Raw genomic sequence first — 21,366 nt, 5'->3', positions numbered from 1 at the left:
TGTTTTTTCATTGTCAAACCATTTTTATCAACTGAAAACATTTTATAGAGAACACGATATTTATTTTTCCTGCATTTTAATGAGATTTTTATGGAATGAAGTTAAAATAAGATTGCCCATGAACAGATTTTCTCACAAGTTCAAATAACCTGAGTAGAAAGCTGATAATTTTCTTTGGTTATTGCTCCTCCTAATTTATATGTTTGATTGATTATTTTTAGGCAAACACTTAGAGCTTTGCAGTCTTTGTTTTTAAAGTAGTTACACTCAGATATGATTTTGCATTTGCGAAGGGCTGCTCAAATGTATAGTACATTGCACAAAATCCCGTAAAGAAGTTGTTTTTTTGTAAAGAAACTTTTTTTTTTTAGCAGGGAAAGAGAAATGTTGGAACCACAGGTAGGATCATGCATGGAGAAGCACATAACCACAGTTTCTGCATTGCTGCTCGGACCATTAGGTAGTACGGTTTCAAGGTGACCATCTCTTGAGCCTTTATTAAGAAAAATGAGTTAATAAAATCACAAATTGTTGAAAGGCATGGATAGAAATAATAGTAACAAGTAAAAAGCCATGGTGCATGGATGAAAATCTAGGAGGAATATTGTTTCATGTTTGCTGCATCAAAGAGGGCTCTGTGATGCTGGCTTTCTTTGACGTCAGGGTAGCTTCTTGGTGGGGTGGCCGAGGAGAAGACTGTGCCCTGCCGCTTCTGACTCAACGCTGAAGGAGCAGGGAGAGTAGCAGTGACTCTTCGATGGGAAATAAGCCCAAAGCAGCCACGCAGAGCTTGCATTGTAGTCCACTTTACCTTGAATATAGAGTATTGCTGATAAGGAGTGCTTAATCACGGCATACACAATATTTAAAAAAATACATTACTTTTCAGTGGTTTTCCAAGTGCTCTCCAAATGTCTTTTAGTCTGAAAATTTTACTGCAGTCATGAGTGGGTTGCACCTGACTTGGATAAATGATCCTTCCACTTCTGTGATTGCCCGGCCCGCTAATAAAAGCACACTACAGGGGAATACTTACAAAGGCATGCTAAACGCATTCACGTGTGGATAATATGTATGGAAATGGAAATACTTTTTTCTTTTTTTTTTTTTTTTTTTTGCCTCTGTGGGAATAGACATTTTGTGAACATATGATCTAATTTTAGCGTGGCGGTTTTCACACGTGATGGCAGCGATATTTATTTCAGCCAGCAGAAATAAAGTGTTTAGTTTTATATGCAGCATCATACTTTCTTTTTCTGGTCTGCCTTTAATCTAGTGCTGGGTTTATGTAATGCAATAGAAATGTTACTAACATGATTATACTTTTATATCTTATTAGCTCAAATACTGAGTACAATAAAATGGAAAACTGTTTAAATTTTATGTTTAAGTGCTTGAGATAAGAGTTCTTGTAAATGAAATGTGATTACATTTCTGTAATAGATCTTCTCTGTCTGTTAGGACTTTGTTTAGCTATGTAATTCTATTGGGATTGCTGTTTCTAAGTTTGATTTTTTTTTTTCTTTTTTTAATTTTTCTTTATTAAATATTCAGTCTTCCGCACAAATAAACAATGAACGCGAATCTATTGTAAACTCAGTGTTTCCTGTCTGAAAAAAAGAAAACAGTTGCTAGATAGTTTGGTTTTGTTTTTTTTTTTTTTTTAGGGTTTTTTTTTTTTTTTTTGTGATAACCAATTTGAATTAAACATAATTCCCTAACATCACCTTGAATTTCCATCTGCCTAACCCTGATGTTCTTAAGCGTTTTGCATTTACCTAATGCTCTGGGCTATTTTCACTTAGCGTGTATGGAAAACTGTGACTATCTGAAAACTGTAGATGATATGAATAACAATTGTTTGCTGATCGTACCCTGTATCTCCCTGGATAACCTGCAGTCTGCAAAGGCTGAGGAAGTGGCAGATAGCTTTTGTCATCCCTTATCCGGGCTGTACACTTGTAAGGAAGAGCAGGGATAATCGCCTAAATCTAATTAGGGGTTAAAAGAGGCCATGACTGTGATGTGGCAGTGAGACACCTTACTGTATCAATCCTGTTTGCATTAGAAAAATAAGGTTGTCATATTGATTATTCAAATGAGCTTGTATTGGCCGGGGCTCAACGGCTTGCATCGCAGCTGAAGCTCTTGAAGGTCCCCGCTTTTCAGCGAAGACCTGTGCTGGCAGCATATATTATGTGGTGTCTTGTTTGCTCCTTTAAGGGTCTTAAAACAGACTGAGAGGGTTTTATCCTATGAATTAAGGGTTTAAGTGACCATCGGAAAAGAAAGTTGAGCTCTCGTATGGGATATTCGTGATTGCTGAAAGCTATTAAATGAAGACCAAGAAGTTTGCTTTAGATCTTTGATGGGAAAACCGGTATTGGAGTGGACAGATCGTGCAGTGTTATGTTTGTGCGCTAATTGATGGTTAGTTCAAAGTCAAATGGAGCTAAAAAGAGTAAAGTAATTGCATTCAGATCAATTCCGCATTCAAGAGATAGTCAATTCCCTTGGCTGCGACTTTGGGGTCTATATTTTAATTTAACAAAAAATCTACCTGGTGCCGGGCTATTCTAGTGTTCTCAAATATTTCTCAGCAACTTGGCTTTTTGTCATTCAACAATCACATCTCCTGACAGCCTGCAAGGGTATAGATGCTCTGGAGAGTGCTAATTTCAGCCTTCCTCGTTACTGCAGATGTGATGAATGAGCTAAGTGCCATACATAGAATGGGCAAAAGGAAAGCTGTTAAGAAGACAGATTTTTTTTTTTTTTCCCATCTGTGCGTACTTTTGTCGTATACCAAGAAATACGTGTTAGGTTATGTCGTATGCACAAAGATCGGACATTTTTACAAATATTTTTCCATTGGGTTGTGCAACTTCTGTAATTACTGACGTACAGGAAAAAGTCCATCTTAAATCCCAGATATCAGCAGAATTTGCAAATTTTTCTCCATGGTTGAAACAATTTAACCTGTCTTATATACAGTTTGAACATTTGTGTTTACCCTTGGTGTTGGTTATGCTGTATTTCTTTCTCCTGCTGGCCAAAAAAAAAAAAAGCGTAGCTAGCTAAACTCTATATTTCCCTCTGTTGCGTGTAGGTACAAGGTTTTCAACTTGATTTTAAAATTTCTTCAGCTGGTTCTTCCAGTGTCTTCTGCTTTCATTATCTGTTGTTGGTACTGGCGTGACCGTTACCCATCCAAATGCTAACCTTGCGGGCTGACCTTGTTGACTGAAAGCCACAATGACCAGAGGAAGGAGATTTTTATATATATATATATATAAAAATGTTATATATTGTTTGCTGACATTGTTAGAACAGCATCCTGACCTGTTTTGAATGACTGAAAATTATTATGCGCAAATGTTCACATAACTTCCCAATATCTTGCTTGAACAGAAAGTTAAGTAGGTGGCTTATCCTGTCATGCCATTGTGTGAAAGGCCGCTCGGTCCTGACCATTGTTACATGAATGTGCTTGATCACTTGGAACGGTTCCAGTTCCAGTTTCTGGGGACGCTGGTTCCTGGCACTTCTTTGCAAGACATTGTAATTTTCTATCTTGAGATTCTAACTTTTAGCCAAAATGGAAAAGCTAGGAAAAGAGCCAATACACTAGTTGGTGTTTGGTTTTTTTTTTTGTGCCTTTTTTTTTTTTTTCCAGCAGTATCAGTGCGCTGTTTTTGTAGGTCAGTCCATCAGTCTGCACAGTCATTCCGTATTCTGAATTTGTTATATTATTTTTTTCTTAAGTCTGACTTTAACCTCTTTCAGGGCACAGATACTCCAAAGTTCTCTACCACGGTCTTCTAGTAGTAGTTAGCAAAGTATTCATGTTACTCGATTTAACATCAGTAAGAGCATCTGGAATACACTTCTTAAAAAGTGAAATAAGACAAATATGAACAGTATTGTAATAAAGTAGAGAAAAATCCTTAGTTCTGGTGGCACTGTAGAGAGGCAAAACCTTCTGTTGGTGAAGGGGTTGCTCACTGGAGTGCCTGCTCCACCTATGAAAGAATAGAAGAGCTTGATTTACGGACAGGGGTGACCAGCTCTGGGGTGGCTGAGGCTACCACGCTGAACCGTCTGCCTTACTTTGCTGTAAAAATTAACGTTTTAGTGTAAACCAGCCCCGCTTTTGGCTTGTCTTAGAGCATCGGTCAGTGATGTTCGGGAAGTCCTTCACAAGCAGCCAGGTAGGCGAGTGTGAGGAGATAAAATAATCTCCATTGCAGAGTTCGTTGCCTTGTGTCAATGCAAAGTCTGTTGAGGGTGGTCTGGGTAGGTTCAGCATGTCTCCTGTCCTAAGTGACATTAACTGAGGTGAATGGAAATGGGAACAGCTAAAAATACAGGGATTCAGGTAATTTTCATGGACTAATAGGTACTAGCTCCAATTTATTTCCCCAGAGAAGACCAAAGAACAGTGCTGCTGAGAACTTGAGGTAGGCTTTGCGATGTATGGCTACAATTTGTTAGGTAGATTTGTAACTTGGAGTGGTTGTAGGATATACACTGGGGTTTTTTGCAGGTTAGAAATTCTTGCCACCAGAAAGGCTTGCTCAGTCGTTGATCATCTGTGTTTCCAGGTCTTTCTGTATGGTCTGGGAACCCTTTAGAAATTGCTGCTGTTGAAGGATCCACATGCTTATTTGTTCAGAAGCTGGTTTTGTAGAATTTTTTAATTTACCTCTAATATTTGCAGGTACTCTAGGAAGTGCTGGTTTTAATCTTTGAGCTCTGAGTTGCTTAAGATCCAAGTTTCCTTGGAGTCTGCTATGTTTATGGTACTTCATTTTTTTTTTTTTTTTTTTTCAGGAATCTCTTGGCTTCATATTAGAAAAATAACCTTTGAGGGAAATCTTGGCTGTAGAACGAGACATGTTTTATATTTTTGTCTTTTCTTCTGATTTTGGTCCACTTGGTGGTAAATCAGTAGTGTGCAATGCTAATTATTTTAATTTCCTTGAAGGAATGCCAAAGTACAAAATGCCTAGCAAGATTTCTGGTCTAGACTTTGGCTGGCCGCTTCTTGGCAGTTTGCTCTGTCTTGCAAAGCCAGTATTGCTCTCCATTTTCACCAGAGACTTTGTCTGCGAAGTTCTGGGAATGGTAAATGCCAAATAAAATAGATGATGTTAGTCTTTCGTGGTAGTAAAAGGTTAAAAGCATATTAATGAAAGCAAGCATTTTGGAGAGTAAAATGAACAAGACCAATGTGATGTGGTAAGAGCAGTAGACTTGACAATTAAAGAACATATGAAGAGTGGGATGTCTAAGGAGGTTTTGGTGCAACTCAACCAGCATGAAGTGTTCAGACAGCATTACTTGACGGCGGGTTTTTTTTAAGATGTAAAAATGTCTACAAAAATATATATGTTATGATTTACTGGAACTTGCAGCTCTTTTCTCGTTTACTTAACTCACCATAATGTTTGACCATTGGGTTCTAGGCAGTATCGGTGTTTTCAGCACAGACCTAGCAGTGTCCTGAAAGTGTCTATCACCGCTGAAGTTTCTCTCTGAGAAGTAGATGTGTAATAAGCTCAAGAGCAAAAGCAATTGTAGCATTGTGTAATGTTCTCAAATAATAAGAGATGAGTAAATTATATACTCAGAGGCCGTTACAAATGCTGGAGAAAGAAATAACGAACAAGCAAGATGCAGACCTACTGGTGTGAGTTGTCTAGTGCTGCCGTTGAATTAGCAGGGAGTGAATTGCTCTTGGAATCAAGAGAACTGTTAGCTTTGTCAGATAATTTAAGGAAACTAGTCTGTTCTCTGCCATCTCGGTGTAGCTGTATTAGGTACAAACCCACTGTAACTAGGTCCAAGTGTGGCAGACTTTTTTTGGACAATTCTGAAGGTCTTTATTCTTGAATACTGAAATATTACCATCAAGATATTCTTCAAGTTCTGATCCTTCCTATTCTATGTGTTTAAAAGTGCTTTCCTGGTCTTGCGTGCAGGTAACCAGCGTTGTTTTGGACTAAGCGCTGTAAAAACAGAAGTGCTGAGGTGGGAACTGTTGTAAATGGGGCAGCTTTAGTGATCTCTGCTGAGCTGCTCTTCTTCCAAATCATCTTCATGAGCTGCAGTCACCTGGTTTTGTTTTGATTGGTTTGGTTTTTTCTAACATTTCCATTAATTTTGAAGCACTTCCAGATTGTTGTTGTCACTGTCTGTTAGGCTCGGTTTTGGTCAGATATATTCGAGAATTGTGATCAATTTTGGGGTTTTTTTTTTCTATTTTGATGAAATATTATTTCTTTCCCTTTATTTGTGGCCAAGAACTAATTTCCTATCAAGTTTGAACAGCTTATGCTCTACCTCTTAAATTTTATGAATTTGTCTTTCAACACAGCCCAAGCTGGAAGTTTTTAGTAGAAGATACAACGGTACGATGTTAAAGTCAGACTTTAAAAAACCTTTTCCATATTAAATATGTTTTCAGAATTCATCTGGATTTTAACAAAACAGCCTTTTAGAAGAATTTGTGAGTCTTCTGCTTAAAATAAAAGGGTCTTTGTGATCCTCTCCATAACTTACCAACCTTGAAGTACTGAAAAACATGTACAAAACTGGAGTCACGTAGGTTAAGGTGCATTTGAATGCTGTCGAGACGCCGCGGAGGATGCAAATCGTACCGTTCAAAACCAGTTATGGCACGTTCATTTGTACTGAAAATGGTGCAGTACCGTACTGGTGGGAAATCCTTCAGGTTTATTGTTAATGTGTCTCTTCAGGTTTGCTGGTGTTATTCATGTAAAAACAACATCTCCTCCCTCATGGTGAACTTACGTTGGAGAACCTTCTGAGCGACTCCTGCCGCTCAGCGTATGCTCAGACTGCTTGGAGTGACTGTCCTACAGAGACCAAGGGACTTGCAAAGCTTTCTTTAGGGCCAAATTCAGTTGTAATAGAAACAAACAGTTTAATTGTGGAATACCGCCCGAAACTCGAGTCTCTTATGAGCAGAAATGCTACAAGCTGTGTTAGCTGAAGTAGCTGGGGAGATAGAAACTGAATATTCTGAGAACAAGTAGACCTGCTTTTTCAGGAGAAGGAAATTTTTTAACCTTGTATAGCATTGAAAACCTGAGTCCATCTGACATTTAAATGTATTTTAAAGATTTAGAGTGTATTCTGAGTGTGCCCCCGTGTTCCTTAGGCAGATAAATTTAGGCCAGATGAAAGAATGCAGAGGAATTAAACTACAGTGACAAAATCAAACCGCAGGGACACAAAGAGGAGCAGTGAAAAAGCACTGACAAATTGGATTTTTATACCTCCCAGCAGCGATGCCTAAAAAAGCAGGAGGTTTCAGCGTGCTAAAACGGGATGAGCTGCAGTCGTGAGCAGTAGGACAGCAGCGAGGGGGCACTCTGTGGGTCCCGCCTGAGCTCGACTGCGGTTGCCGAAGTGCTGCACACACCTTCAGCAACGACGGAAATGTGAAACTACCTTTTCTTTTAGTCTTTTGCCTTAAAGTGTGTGTGTCCCAGGACTGTTGGGTCATCCCTGTCTTTCTTCCCAGCTGTGGACGTTAACCAGTTTTGAACGCCGCATGCAAATACCTGCCTGCACTGGAGAGTTACCGTGCGGCTCCTCTTGGCTTTTTACTCGGTATGTCTGCCGTGCAGGCCGGAGGCCGGGGTTTGGCATGTTTTATTTTTAATCAGTTGTTTATTTTTAAGCAGCCTCGGCGTTGTACTGCTGCTGGCTAGGGAGGGAGGAAGCACATCCCAGATTTCTTTCAATGGCAGGCTTCTGGGTTTTGGGATTCTGTTAGTCTTTACCTAAAGCCATGGCCTGCTGTTGGAAATCCCTCTGTTCCCTTCCTAGTAATTTGTGTTCTCAGTGCAACATCTCGTGCTCTTTCAAGATCCTTCCAAAGTATGCGACCTTTTAATTCATTTTTATTTCATATTCTTTCTTTTCAGGAAGCAGGACGTAAAAAATGAGTATATTCTAATGTTACCTAAATACCGGCCCTATAGCTTTTGGGTTTGTTACAGTACTTTTTTTTTCAAATTATAAGAACATCTCTCTGCTTAGAACCTCTGAAGAAACTTGTGAAGTGCAAAGAACAAAACCAAAGCCTGCGAGTCCGCCGGTAACTTCTGGTGTTTAGATTTGTCATAAAAGAAACCCTTACAAGAAAGGAGCGCTTGCACAAAGGGTGTGTGGAAAAGTTGTCTGACTTGTAGTGGTGGATTATGAAGACGATTAAAAATCTTCTTTGTAAGTGTAAAAATCCACTTTGTAAGAAGTGACGAGCAAGATGGGTCACTGAGTTTGAGGAAAATTATTTATGTGATTGTCGTAGTTCAGCCCCGATCGGACCAGACTACGCAGTCTCTCTCTCACTCCCCCCACCTTCTGAGAGAACAGGGGGAGAAAATATGAGGAAACTAAACAAAACCACAACAGTGATTAAAAAAATAAATAAATAAAATGTATCTACAATGGGTATTCACAGTGTGCTTGTTAGCGGTGGTTGTGGGTGACAGAGCTGAGGCTGGGTGAGCTTAACGCAGTTCAGATATGAAATGTAGGTATTGGCTTTGTTCTGTGAACTGGGGTCTACAGGGATTTAAAGAAAGAAAGAAAAAAAAAAAGGAAAGAATTAGTGATTTCTTTCTGAAGTTAGTATAGAACATTAAAATTGTCACTGCAGAATATTCAAAATGGAATGCATATCTGTACAATGCAACCTTAACGTGCGGGGAGCACCTTACAATATGAATTTTGAGCAATGAGCAGAAGCACAAAGGTTTTTTTCGCAGAGATTGGTAGAAAGTTGTGTGCCAGCAAATAAATTTTAAATATTTAATCACTTCAACTTCTGTAAGATTCTGTCCTTTTGGGAAGAATGCATAGCACAGAAACTTAAAAAAGAAAAAAAAAGTACAAATAATTAATACAGACAAATTCTAGATTAACTTCTTTCATAGGTAGAGTGCCTTTAATTGGTGGCTTTATTTTTATTGAACGTTAATGAGGAACTGGTTATTGTTTCCCTAAGCACAATTTTCATGAACATTTACTATTTTTAGCACAGGTCATGATGAATTTAGACAAAGACACATCCGTTCAAATACGACATCATTTGCATGGTGTAGTGAGCTGTGTGTTCTTGAAGTATTTACAGAACTTGTTTAATGTGCAGAGATAGTTTAAAAAAAGAAATGAAACAGGATTTTTTTTTTTCTTCATCAACAGACTGAGGGCCTGAAGGAATAGAGGAAGTGAATGGACACCAATGTATCCAAATATCTCATTTTGCCTAAAAGCAAGTGCCGGCAGATAAATGCCCATAAAGGGATTTCTTTCTTAAGCCCCATGGATTTTTTTTGCAACTTTTTGTGTGAGTTAGAAATGAAAACCATTCATCTAGTGCCCCAAAGAAGGGCCTTATTGAATGGAATAACAGTGTAATGTACCATTGAAGGCAGGATTGAAAGTGATTATCTTGTTAACTCTTGACAGTTACCGCCAGCTTGAAATAGAACTGGCAGGCTTGATTTGCAAATGAATTAGAGCTTTTTCATTTTGTGCCAGGATCATCTTTTTATATTCTGATATGACAGATGCTATGTTCCGTGCTTTTGTTTCTCTTCAGTTTTATACTTGCAAATAAAAAACAAAAGATTATGATAGTAATTTTATTTGCATCTTTTCTCTAGGAGTTTATTCTTTGTCTAGAAGTTTTTAATCTTATATTTTTTCAAAAATTTGTCTAAGAACAGTATTGTTCCTGCAGAATAACATTTCATTAGGTTAAGTACAGTAGTAATTGGGTGAATGAGGAGGATTTAGAAGCTTTCAGAAAATGGAAAATTGATTGTACTCAAATTGTTTTAGTGCTTAGAACGTTTAAATTTCCTCACCGACTTAAATTTAATATTCTTCAATACTGAGAGTTGAGTGCAGCTGAGGAAAACCTAACGTTTTAAATATTTCTCCTAACAGCATGCTAATAGAAATACACATGTAATTAGTTTCAGACTTAATGCTGATAAAGTGTGTTTATATTCTGCAGTCATCCAAACACAGATGGTAAGGTGTTCGGTATGATAATTACTGTGCACTCTTTATATGTTCCTCATTAACCTGTAACACTCTTTACTAGTCCGGAGAGTTTTTGCTATAGTTCTGCTCCCCAACATTAAAACTTGCTCTGCTTTGTTTAATATTCAGTGCAGCGTTCTGTGCATTTACGCTGCTGGGCTTCTTGCTACTTTTGTCGTCTATTTTGTACTTCGAGGCTAATTAGCGACACTTCCTGCTACCGCTAATGTCCATTACGGAAATGTTTGCATACACTTTCACCTACAGGATGTGTTTTAATTGAATATCTACTAAATAATATTACAGAAAAGGTAAAACAGGCCAAAGCTGTCTAATTTATTTAAGACTACCAAATACTCTGGTTAACAGAAACAGTGACGTTCCAAAGCCTGAAGCTTAATTGCTTATGTTTGCTGGGAATGCAAACGTTGATAAACAAGGGTTTACTCTTTGGGAAGGGAACCCTGTGCACAGGAGGAAAAAAAAAAACCCAACCAACCAAAACCCAGGGGGGAAAAAAAATCCCATCTGAAAACCACCCCCCATATAAGAACTCCGAGAACTTGCATGTTGTGTTGACTTGCCAGGTTTACCCGAGGAATGGCTTGAAGTGGCAACTGGGATAAAGAAATCTGCTTTAATAATTTATAGGATTTCCATATCTGACTTGAGTTCCTGGTAAAACAGAATTGGGAACTTTTTGGGGCAGTTATTTTGGCTCTCGTTGAGAAATACCTAAAAAAAAATTATTTCAATTGCATAAAATCTTGAATTTTACTCTGTGAGCCAGGGTTATATACATTCCCCCCCCCCGCTTGACTATCTGGTAAGGTCTCTTGGGAACTGATTTCCCTTCTCTCTCTAGGATAAGGGATTATGGAAATTGTTGCACCTTGTGTCCTGTTTAAAGTCCCTGGATTTAGTATGATTCAGTTCAGCTTGCATTATATTCTTCTGAGTTCTTCCAAGTTCCAAGTTATTCCAAATGTGTTTGTGTGTGGGAGTGACTTCTGCTTTTCTTCCTGCTTTTGATAAATGACCTTCATAGGATCTTCTTGAATCTTTATTACATTTAAATCAGTAATTGGCCAAAATTCTTAGATTTTCCCCCCCCCCCCCCAAGTGAAATAAATTCTTTGGTTAACTGGAGTGAGGGACCTCTGAGCACACCACCACCAGCTTTGGAGTCTTTACACTTCAGGATCAGTTCTGGACCATTTGAATCTGATATTAAGTAAGAGCAAAACAGTGTTCCATGCTTTTTCAAAGATGTCATGGATGCTTTTTCTAGCAGAGTGTAGGATTCCCTAGCCATTTGCTCTTTTTGATGGGAGTTGGTTTAGAATCATAGAATCATAGAATAGTTAGAGTTGGAAGGGACCTTCAACGGTCATCTAGTCCAACCCCCCTGCAAGAAGCAGGGACATCCCTGACTAGATCAGGTTGCTCAGAGCCTCATCCAGCCTGGCCTTGAACGCTTCCAGGGATGGGGCATCCACCACCTCTCTGGGCAACCTGTTCCAGTGCTCTACAACTCTCATTGTAAAAAATTTTTTTCTAATATCTAATCTAAACCTACCTCCTTCTAATTTAAACCCATTACCCCTTGTTCTATCGCAACAGGCCCTACTGAACAGCTTCTCCCCATCTTTCCTGTAGCCCCCTTGAGGTATTGGAAGACAGCTCTCAGGTCTCCCCGGAGCCTCCTCTTCTCCAGGCTGAACAGCCCCAACTCTCTCAGCCTGTCCTTGTAGGAGAAAGATTAGAAAGAGCGGCATAAAATTATTAGTCTAGCTATATCTCATCTTGTTGAGCTCTTCTGTACAAAAGAAAATTCTCAACTAACGTATCATGTTGTTTTTCTGGATACTTAGTACTGTCAGGACAGCTGGATTACTGCTCTGTGTTTCTACTCACCTGTACCCTCTCTGATGTTGGCACTGCACCGCTAAATCATTTTCACTGTTTTATTTTGTCGTCATTTTATTGGTTGGTTGCATCTTCCAACAATGGAATAAAACAGAGTTTTTAGGTACAAGAAGCCCCAACTCTTAAAGCCATTAGGACTGTCAAGGGATTCTCTTTGAGATCCGTGTAGTACTGAGGGTCTTTGTGTAACTTCAGTAGATTGCAAGGATTTTGATTTTCGTTATTGGTAATATTTGCATAGATGATTTGGCTACTTTCAAAAAGCTCGAGGTTTTTTCCTTCATCTTTGTATAAGAGAGGCAGGAGGAAGTAGCTTGCTTTTATGTTTTTCTCCTGTTGCTTTTTGTGTACTCCCTTTGATGTAACTTCCACTTATAGCTACAAAAAGTATAACCCTACTTTTTACGTTTTTCTTTATAAGCCAGATGATGTTAAGTAGTAGTGTTGAAGTGTAAGGTGTTTTTTGTTCCGTTTCTGCACGCTGTGAAGTCTTTACTGGCAGTTCTGCCAGAGCACTGGTCTGGTGTTGGACTGGTTTGTCGTCGAAAGTCAACAGGTATGAATTTACCTGTTCACCCAAGAGAATCGGCCCTGTCCTCTTAAAGATGGTGTCGAAGGAGAGGACAGGCGTAGGGCTTACATTTTAATGTAATCTTTGTTGTGACTTTCAAAGCCTGCTGAAATGAGTATCTATGGTCTGAAGTCAGATTTGGAAACGTTAGCCTATAATTTTACGGAAAACACAACAATACAAAACCTGTCATATTTAGTGGAATGTGATGGGGGCATCCATTTCTAAAAACTGCAGCCAGGATTCTCTGACTCCAAAGCCGAAATCCAAGCGAGCTTAGGGAAGAACTTAAATGTGTGGTGCCTTCTGAACAGTCACCGTGCAAATGTAACAATCGTGTATTTATTCTAGTTGCTGATAGGAGAAAATACTTTTTTTTATACTAGACCTTTATTTTTTTTTTGAACAAAGGTCTGATCTGGCCATGACTGTTTTATTCTTGATGTCTGGCATGTTTTGTGAGCTTAAGGTTAGTAGAACTACTCCAGATTATAACATGGTTTAAATGTTTGTGTAAATGCATCACGAAACGGTGATAAGGTCACAAGGGCATCGTTCAGGCTGCCCGTCCGGTTGTGGTTAAACTGTGTGTGTATGAGTACGCACGATGCCTTGTTCTGAAATGTGCACGTGAGAGAAAAGTTACAAAAAAGTTAAACTTCAGTGGGAAAAACTATTCCTTATTTTCCTCCTCCTCCTCCTCTAAAATTTTATATCTGGACTACCTTCAGTCTGATTGTACAGAATTTTGAGGCTGAGGAAAGTAAACCCAGCAAAGATTGAATGTATAAAATAAGGAGGAGTGAGGGAGCTTGGGATATCCCAGGGTAGAATTAAATCGTGTGTAATCCCGTGGAAACCTGATTTTCTTCTTGCCAGGAATATACAGGGCCCAGCTCTAGCCTGGAAAATCATATACAGGGCCCTGACTTGAAACTCACCGTTGGGAGAGATGATGTTGCCGCAGGTTGGCAGAGTTTTAGATGAAGGATTTCCACCTCCTGAGAGAGAGAGGAAATTGTTAGGAGCTGGTGGTGGTGGTGTTTGCTGGGATTTAATCAGAAATTTGGAGTATTAACAGTGCTGCTTTTGAGTAGTCAAGGCTCGTGTAATAAATCCCTTATCTGAATCTGATTTAGATGGGTTTTGGTTTTGTTTGTTTGTTTTTTAAACAGGGCCTACTGACAAGCTAAGCATCTCTTGGCAGACTAGCTTTGAGAAGACTATGAATATCAGAAGCAGAAAACGATGAGGCAAAGGCCTCATTGGTTTTGAGATGCCAATCTGCTAAAATAAAGATGATATACAAAAAGAAAGGTCTAGAGATAGCAGACTAGTCTACTTCTCCCATAGCTGTCACCTCCACTGCGGTTGCTCTTAGTAAGACTGCTCCTCACTTTGGCTGGGTTGGGTCAGCGTAGACATCTCGCTAACTGAAGAAGCTCACTCATCCTCTTCACCATACCCCGTGGTATAATCCCTAACATCTTGCACGTATTTTGTCTCATTTCTGTCTTCTCTCCTTTTATCTACCTTCAACACAGAGCTTAGGGAGGTGGGAGAAGGGACTAGACCACCACTCAAGCTGGGTTTAGCATAATATGTTTATCCCGTTTTGTGTTGATTGTATGGGGAAGTGTTTAATGTATTGTCACTTGCTGAAGTTCATAAAGAAGCTCTGAAGACTTCTGAAGAGATTCAGCTGTTTATTTTGAGGCTGTTTATCTAGAATAACATGGAAAAGAAAATTATTATTCAGCTCCCTTGATTAATGGTTAGCTTTATTTGGGACCTAGGTCTATGGACATGAGTGTATGCCCAGGTTAAAATCAAGATTTTCAGCAAGTGCTAGTGGATTTTTGAATTAGTTGTTGTTTTTTGGGTTATATATATATATATATATATAGGTTTTTTTTTAGCTTGGTTTACTGGCAAAGGAACTAGCACTAGTAAGTTAACACTACCTCAGTTAGTTGCCTACACCATGGTAGGTGTAAAAGTAGAGTAAACCATTATTACCTGCTAATGATATAAAATTAATAAAACATTCTTACAGCGTTCCTTTATAGGAGTATTATAGTACTGGACATGCATAAAACCTTATTTGTGGTGTTTTCTGGTGTTGATGAGCATGTTATTCTGTAGACATCTAAGGTTATGTTTTAGACTGAGCTTCAGCAACGGTTCTGATTTTGCATAACACAATATTTAGGAAAAAAGTATTAATGGGAGTCTTACTTGTATAATTATTGTTTAACTAGAGAGATAAAATTATGCCATGGCTTCGCTAGCCGTCACCGCTGATTGATGCACGGCAGCCTCCGACTGGAAGGGGATTTTCATTGGAAGTGACAGGTGCCACAAGGTTTATTTAGGACAACCTCAGCCTTGTCCTGGTTAGTTTGATAATGTTTGCCTTACGTATGTTCGACCGCTGCATTTCCTGTGTTAGAGCCTTGTGTTACACCGATATTACTGTCTGCGCTGCCTCAACTACAAATTGGATGAACAGCCAGTGACACTTTTTCAATATTATTACATTAAACCAAGTGGATTTTGATTGATAACCTAATATTCAACTAATGCAAAACATCAATCATGGCAAGTATATTAATTATTTAATATTGCAGTCTAATTCAGAAATCGATGTGCTGCATGAGGGGAAGGGAAACTCACTGTTCCCAGAAGACTTAAGACAGGGAATGATTAAAAAAAAAAAAACCCAACCAACCCTGCTGTACTCTTGTGTGTTAGTTCGATACAAATCTTTATTCATTTGCCAATAATCTCTTCGCATTTTCCACTTCAGGACCTTTTTTATCAGTTTTGAGACCTATAATTGAATTAAGGCTGCTTTCAGCACAGGGCGAAAGGAGTTGCACAAATATTGATGAAGTCATGACAGGGACAGCGCAGGAGATGGAGCATGAACCGGGCGGGCTTTACGCCGTTAGCGGGGAGCGTCTCGCATCACCTGCTTGGATCCCGCATCCAAAGTGATTAAATTCTTTACGGCCGTTTAGCACCTCAAAAATAGACGTGGGAGATTATTTCTATTTAAATATTGTGTGGACTGGAATAATAAATTCTTCTTTTGAAATACAAAATAATGGTGTAAGGAGGGTGCATCTTTCTCTTGTGTTGTTCACGCTATATTCAAATGGAACACAAGTGTGTAGCAGATTTTTTTTGAGAGCTTTATGAAATTACAAATAAAAGCATTGTGTAAAAAGCCTAAAATACAGTGCAGCAAGGTGGTAAAATGTGTGAGTATAGCCTTATTAAATATTTAGTAAAATATTGAATTATGTGAGGCCAGGCTGAGAGAGTTGGGGCTGCTCAGCCTGGAGAAGAGGAGGCTCCGGGGAGATCTTAGAGCGGCCTTCCAGTGCCTAAAGGGGGCTGCAGGAAAGATGGGGAGAGACTCTTCAGCAGGGCCTGGTGTGACAGGATGAGGGGTGATGGTGTTAAAACGGAGGGAGAGAGATTCAGACTGGATATAAGGAAGAAATTTTTTCCACTGAGAGTGGTGGAGCCCTGGCCCAGGTTGCCCAGAGAGGCGGTGGATGCCCCATCCCTGGAAACATTCCAGGCCAGGTTGGCCGGGGCTCTGAGCAACCTGATCTGGTTGGAGATGTCCCTGCTCCTGGCAGGGGGGTTGGACTGGGTGGCCTTTGAAGGTTCCTTCCCACCCAAACCAGCCTGTGATCTATGACTCTACAATGTCATACTTTTCCTCACGTTATCCTTACGTGGCCTGTACGAGGTAGTAAAGAGAACAAAGGCCTCAGTCTGGCACGGTTTGCTGTCTTAGAGGAAGATAGTTGGGGTTTTTACTCCTGTGGTTTGATCTAGTTGAATAATTTGTGAAAAATTAATATTATAAATATGAATACATACTGCATTGTGTAGTTGAAGAACTGATGGCCTGAAATCCCTGTGGGACAGTGTCTCCGTGTTTGCCGTGGTTCCAGCCCATCTCCCGCGAGAGGCACAGTTCCGTTGCTGGGAGCAGGTACAACCTGGAGCCAGCGAAAGCACAAACCAGCCTCCTCCTTTTGGGGCTTGGGATTTGGGGATTCTTAAATTTGTTTTGCTTCCATTTTCTTTCAGGTTGTCTTTTTTACATAACAGGATGTGTTAAGGATTGACATTCCACTCTGCATTCTCTTTGCTTTTCAATTTTTACTTTGATAGTTAGCTCCAATTTTTTGCAGCTGTCTTTTTGTGACGTCACTTCTCATTTTTTATATCTGTATGTGGCCTTTTTCAACTGTCAGGAGCCAAATGGGAAGTTTCCGTTTGACTGCCACGAGCTCGTTAGTTAATACAACATTCCTTCATTCCATCACTTTGGAAACAGTCACAGAAAAACGAGACCCATGAGCCCCTGAGTGTGGATTTGTTAAATAGCATTATGCGCTGTCTTGTTTTATTAATTCCATTATGAATAGTGGGATAATGATATTAAAAATGTTGGGTTTTAAATGAGCGTCCTGTTGCGTTGCTACAGTTTATAGCTATTTCAGGGCAGGTAAAATTTGAGATTTTAAATAATCCTGCGGCTATACGTTAGGATAATCGATACTTTTTAGGTATTGGAATGATTAAGATATTAAAAGTAAAAATTTTACATACTTGAGAAATTACGTGGCTTTGACATTTTGGAGTTAAACATAAATTGTTGTAGACAAGGGTTTAGCAACTATTTGGAACTTTTGTTCTTCTGTTACAGGGACTCTGGAAACATCAAAGCTGGATTAGAACATCTGGTAAGTTTTAATTTTCTCTTGAACATTTGCATCATCTTTGATATCTGCATTCCAAATGAACACTTTTGAATGAGCTTTGAATACCTTGAATTGAGAAAGTCAACCATTTCCCAGAGGGTCAGCTTACTGTTATTATGTGAAGGCACTTACATTTTCATTTATCTTACCAGTTCAAGGGAATTTTAATTTTTTTAAATTACTTTTTTTGATGTAGAGATGAAATAAAATGCACTACAATCCTTGGATTGATGATTGCTTTAATTATAAACAAAAATTGTTTGGTGTCGGATTTTTGGCATATCCTGATCTGAAAACAACAAACTTGTGATAAAAAAAAAAAAAGACACACACACAATCAAATATTGCATGCATAAATATGGTATGTTTTAGTAATTTGAAGTCTTTGAAAGAAGTGCACAGCTTTGTTTTTTCTCTTGTCTTTGCTTTATGAATAATGTATTGACTTAAATTCCATTCAATGCTGCGGTGTAAAATAATAATTGAGATGCAAAATATTTTTGGTTTAAGTAAACATATTCAAACCGCAAGTGATGGCAAGGCGTACTTAGCATTAAAAACTAATCAGTTGATCAAAACTGGAAAAACACAATATTGTCACAAGTCTGAAGCTCGTTGAGCCTGGGGTGTTAGTATCGGCAGTCATCAGAACATTAAGTAGTTCATCTAAACAGATTACTAAATCCCATTAAAGCAAAATAGTCGCTATTAATGGCACGTATATCTCAGTACATCATGAGAAGTGTTTAAATTCATGTTTAATTTTTTTCATATAATACCTGAATAATATATACTGTTATTAAAATAAAATCTTAGCACGATGCGTTGCGTGAGCATTTGAAAAAATTGCTTTTCTGTTGTTGTTTCCCATTTTGGGAATCATTTAGGAAATATGATTTGGAGGAGCTCGCGTACCAACACCACCTTGGAGTTGCAGCGGGATGAAAAGCATGTATATTCTGGCGTAGTTGTCGACAGCTTCCCCTTTATAATGGTGGCATATTAAATGTTCCATTGCAACTAGGATTTTGAATGTGTAAGTGGAATAAATAGCGGAGGGTTATGAATAGTTCTTAGAGCAGGCTGAAAATTAATCTTGTTTGCTAGCTTCATTGGTATCTTGCATGCTAGTTGAATCTCTTAAATAAATTTTTGAAGTGTTTCATTCCTCTGCTGGTGTCAGGTAGTTGTAATCTGATGGGTTCAGAGAATTTTTCTAATGCATTATAAAGATGCTGCAGTCTTGACAGATGACCATGACTGGTACTTTTTCTAAATTGGGAGTGCTGCGATAGCGGGAGCTGCAGGGCTGATTTATAATGTCACCTCCAGCCGGGAGGTGCCGAAGGAAGAGGCTCTGTGGGTTTTGAGTAGCCTGGGCGGGGACGGGACCAGGAGTAGTGTTCACTGATCTTCAGGGTTTCTCTGGGATCTGTACTGGAAAGGTTCTCAGCAGAGTGTTGGTGCTGTAAGTTCCTTGACAGGATGTCTCACTATGTGTTTGAATAGAATTCTTTCTTCACTAAATACACTAGCTGCTTTCTGCTTCTCTGAAAGGTCTGTCAAAACCCTCCAGGTCCGAGCCTTTTTCCTTTTCCCTGCGATCTTAGAAAATCTGTCCTGGGAACGGGTGCTCAAGGAAATTAACTGTTTCCCACGACACCCGCAGATGGGAGCATTCGTGCTGGTAACTGGTTTGCGTGTTGATGTTGTATCAGACAAGTTCACAAAGACCTTTTGGACTCCAGCAAATTATAGGGATATTCCTCAGAAGAATTAAGCCATGTGATTGCTCTGGTTCTACTGCTTCAAATTTCTGCGTCTCCAAATACTTGTAAGGAAACTTTTCCCTGATAAGAAAAAAAAAAAAGGGTCTTTATATTGATTTGGTAATCTGTTATTTAATCCCTCCTGTAAAAAAGGTTGTTCCACACTTTGTGATATAATCTTTACAGGATCTATATGTTCCCATGAGGTTTATCTGCGTATGTATCCCATTCGCTTGGTCGCAGCCTGTTTTACAGCTTACCCCTGTTGAAGCAGCCTCTGCCATTCTGCTGTCTAGCGTCTAGGTACACACAGGAGTGATGTACAGCGGTGTAACAGCTGCTGCGAAAAAAATCTGGTAAATATTTTACAAATTCTTATTTGGAAATACTTCCAGTTCCAGTTTAAAACCAGATGCTTTCATAAACAGAAATGTTTTCTTTGTAGACTGGAGAACTTCCCAGCAGGTCGGTGTGCCCGTTTCTCCCGGTCGGTCAGAGCTGGCCCTCCTGGAGGAGCCGCACTGGTCACTGCTGCTGGGAGGAAGGGCTGGCCGCTGTGTCTGGCTGACCACGCGCATGGGTCACAGCCGCGCTCTCTCCTCACCACCAATAGCCACATCTGCTCAGAAACACCTTTTTTAAATTTTTTTTTAGCTAGTTAAGAAAAGAAATTGCAAAGTTCTAAGCATGGGGGAATTAGTCTTATATTTCAAAAATTTGGGTGGTTATTTGGTGAATTATACTTAGCCAATTCCTTTTCTGAGTAACAAATTTTAACGAATTGTAGAAACCTCGGGATAGATGACTATATGTCTGCAACTCTGAATAGGTCCTCTTTTCTATTAAAAGCTCTACAAAAAAAGAACCGTGGAGCCGTACGTGTGGTTTACTCATTAGAGATACCTTGTTTGTGTCTTTTGTGTAACATTGCAAAGCAATAACCTGCCTGTCCTTGTGGTCACGCAGCAGTCTGTCCGTTGGCGGTGATGAAGAGCAACCTGTCACGAGTAGCTTGTTTAGCCCATCAGCGGTTTGTAAGAATATCGTTATTGTCTGCCAGGAGTGCCGGCGCTCCCCGCGTCCTCTGGTAATCAATAACCCCCAGAAGGTGCGGCGGACGCTCTTGCGAAGCTGACTGTCGCTGTGCTTGTGCGTAGCTGTGCCGAGGAAGCTGCTGGAGTTCACAGCTTACACTTTGGGTTGTGTCATAGGTGTCTATCACGGTCACTAATTACTAACTAGTATTGGTTAACTCCATGTGGCAGCTCTTTCGTTTTTTTAGGAGATGTTTGGTAGAAAAATTTGCATAAATGATCAACCAACCAAAAGAACCCACAAAAAACCAAAATCCCACCAAAAAAGCACCCCTCCTTTATCCAGAAAGTGTAATACTTACGTATTACTTTTTTTTTTTTTTTTTTTTTTTTTTTTCTTGGAGCTTGGTTTCAGTGGTTGACCTCTCACTGAGTTTCACTGGCTTAGTTTCAGACTTCTGGTGATTACAGCTCCGTGGTCCTGGCATGGCTACTGGACAGCAATGTCTAATAGAATTGTTGGCTTTCTAATGAGCTATAAAACCAAGCAGCCAATTATTTGTATTCACAAACAATTAATTAACACTCTTAATAGGAGTAATTACGTTTATCTTGGTATCCTGGCAAAATTCCATGCCGGTCAATTATATTATGCAAGCTTGAATTCTCTGTTATTGAAAAAGTGTCAGACTGACTGGATGCTTGGTGGTGGTTTTTTTTCCCATATTGAAACTGTATTTAATTGAAAATAGGTTTTCTCACTTTTTTTTTTTAAAGGCATTTCTTTCTCACATGTCCTTTCAAAAAATGCTAATCATTAAAACCTGAAAAAAATTCACTTAGGAAAACCGCAGCGGTATTCCTGAGAAGTTGTAATTTTTACGCCCCATCTCCCATTCCTAGCTTTTGACCAAGCTCCCCTCCTGGGTGAGATCGCTCTGGAGAGGACAGTTTCAGTCCAGGAGATACGGAGCAGCGCTAGAGGAGAACAGGAGCATGATGATGGGGTACAGTAACGGCAAGTTAGCATGGAATTCACTTTTTCTTCATAAGAAAAGAGGGAATTCTGTGAAGCCTCCCCACTCTGGCACAGGAATAGCCACGTGGGCAGAGCACGCGCGGGAGGATACGGGTGGGTGGTCTGAGCTTTATAACTTCATTTTTTTTCCCATTTGGGCAATGGC

The 21,366-nt window shown here is 39.4% G+C and overlaps 1 protein-coding gene across 1 annotated transcript in view; it reads left to right on the top strand.

Moving 5' to 3' along the window:
* RSRC1 (arginine and serine rich coiled-coil 1) overlaps positions 1-21,366 on the top strand; it is a 154,018-nt gene that overhangs the window by 50,793 nt on the left and 81,859 nt on the right. The window contains exon 6 of the mRNA XM_086755064.1: positions 17,325-17,361. Within this exon, the coding sequence (XP_086611190.1) occupies positions 17,325-17,361 (37 nt within the window). The remainder of the gene's footprint in view (positions 1-17,324; positions 17,362-21,366) is intronic.

Source organism: Chlamydotis macqueenii, chromosome 9 (assembly GCF_036417535.1).
Source record: "Chlamydotis macqueenii isolate bChlMac1 chromosome 9, bChlMac1.mat, whole genome shotgun sequence".
NCBI classification, from domain to species: domain Eukaryota; kingdom Metazoa; phylum Chordata; class Aves; order Otidiformes; family Otididae; genus Chlamydotis; species Chlamydotis macqueenii.
The sequence above is the reverse complement of the archived record's forward strand: the minus strand, read 5'-3'. Positions and strand labels throughout refer to the sequence as shown.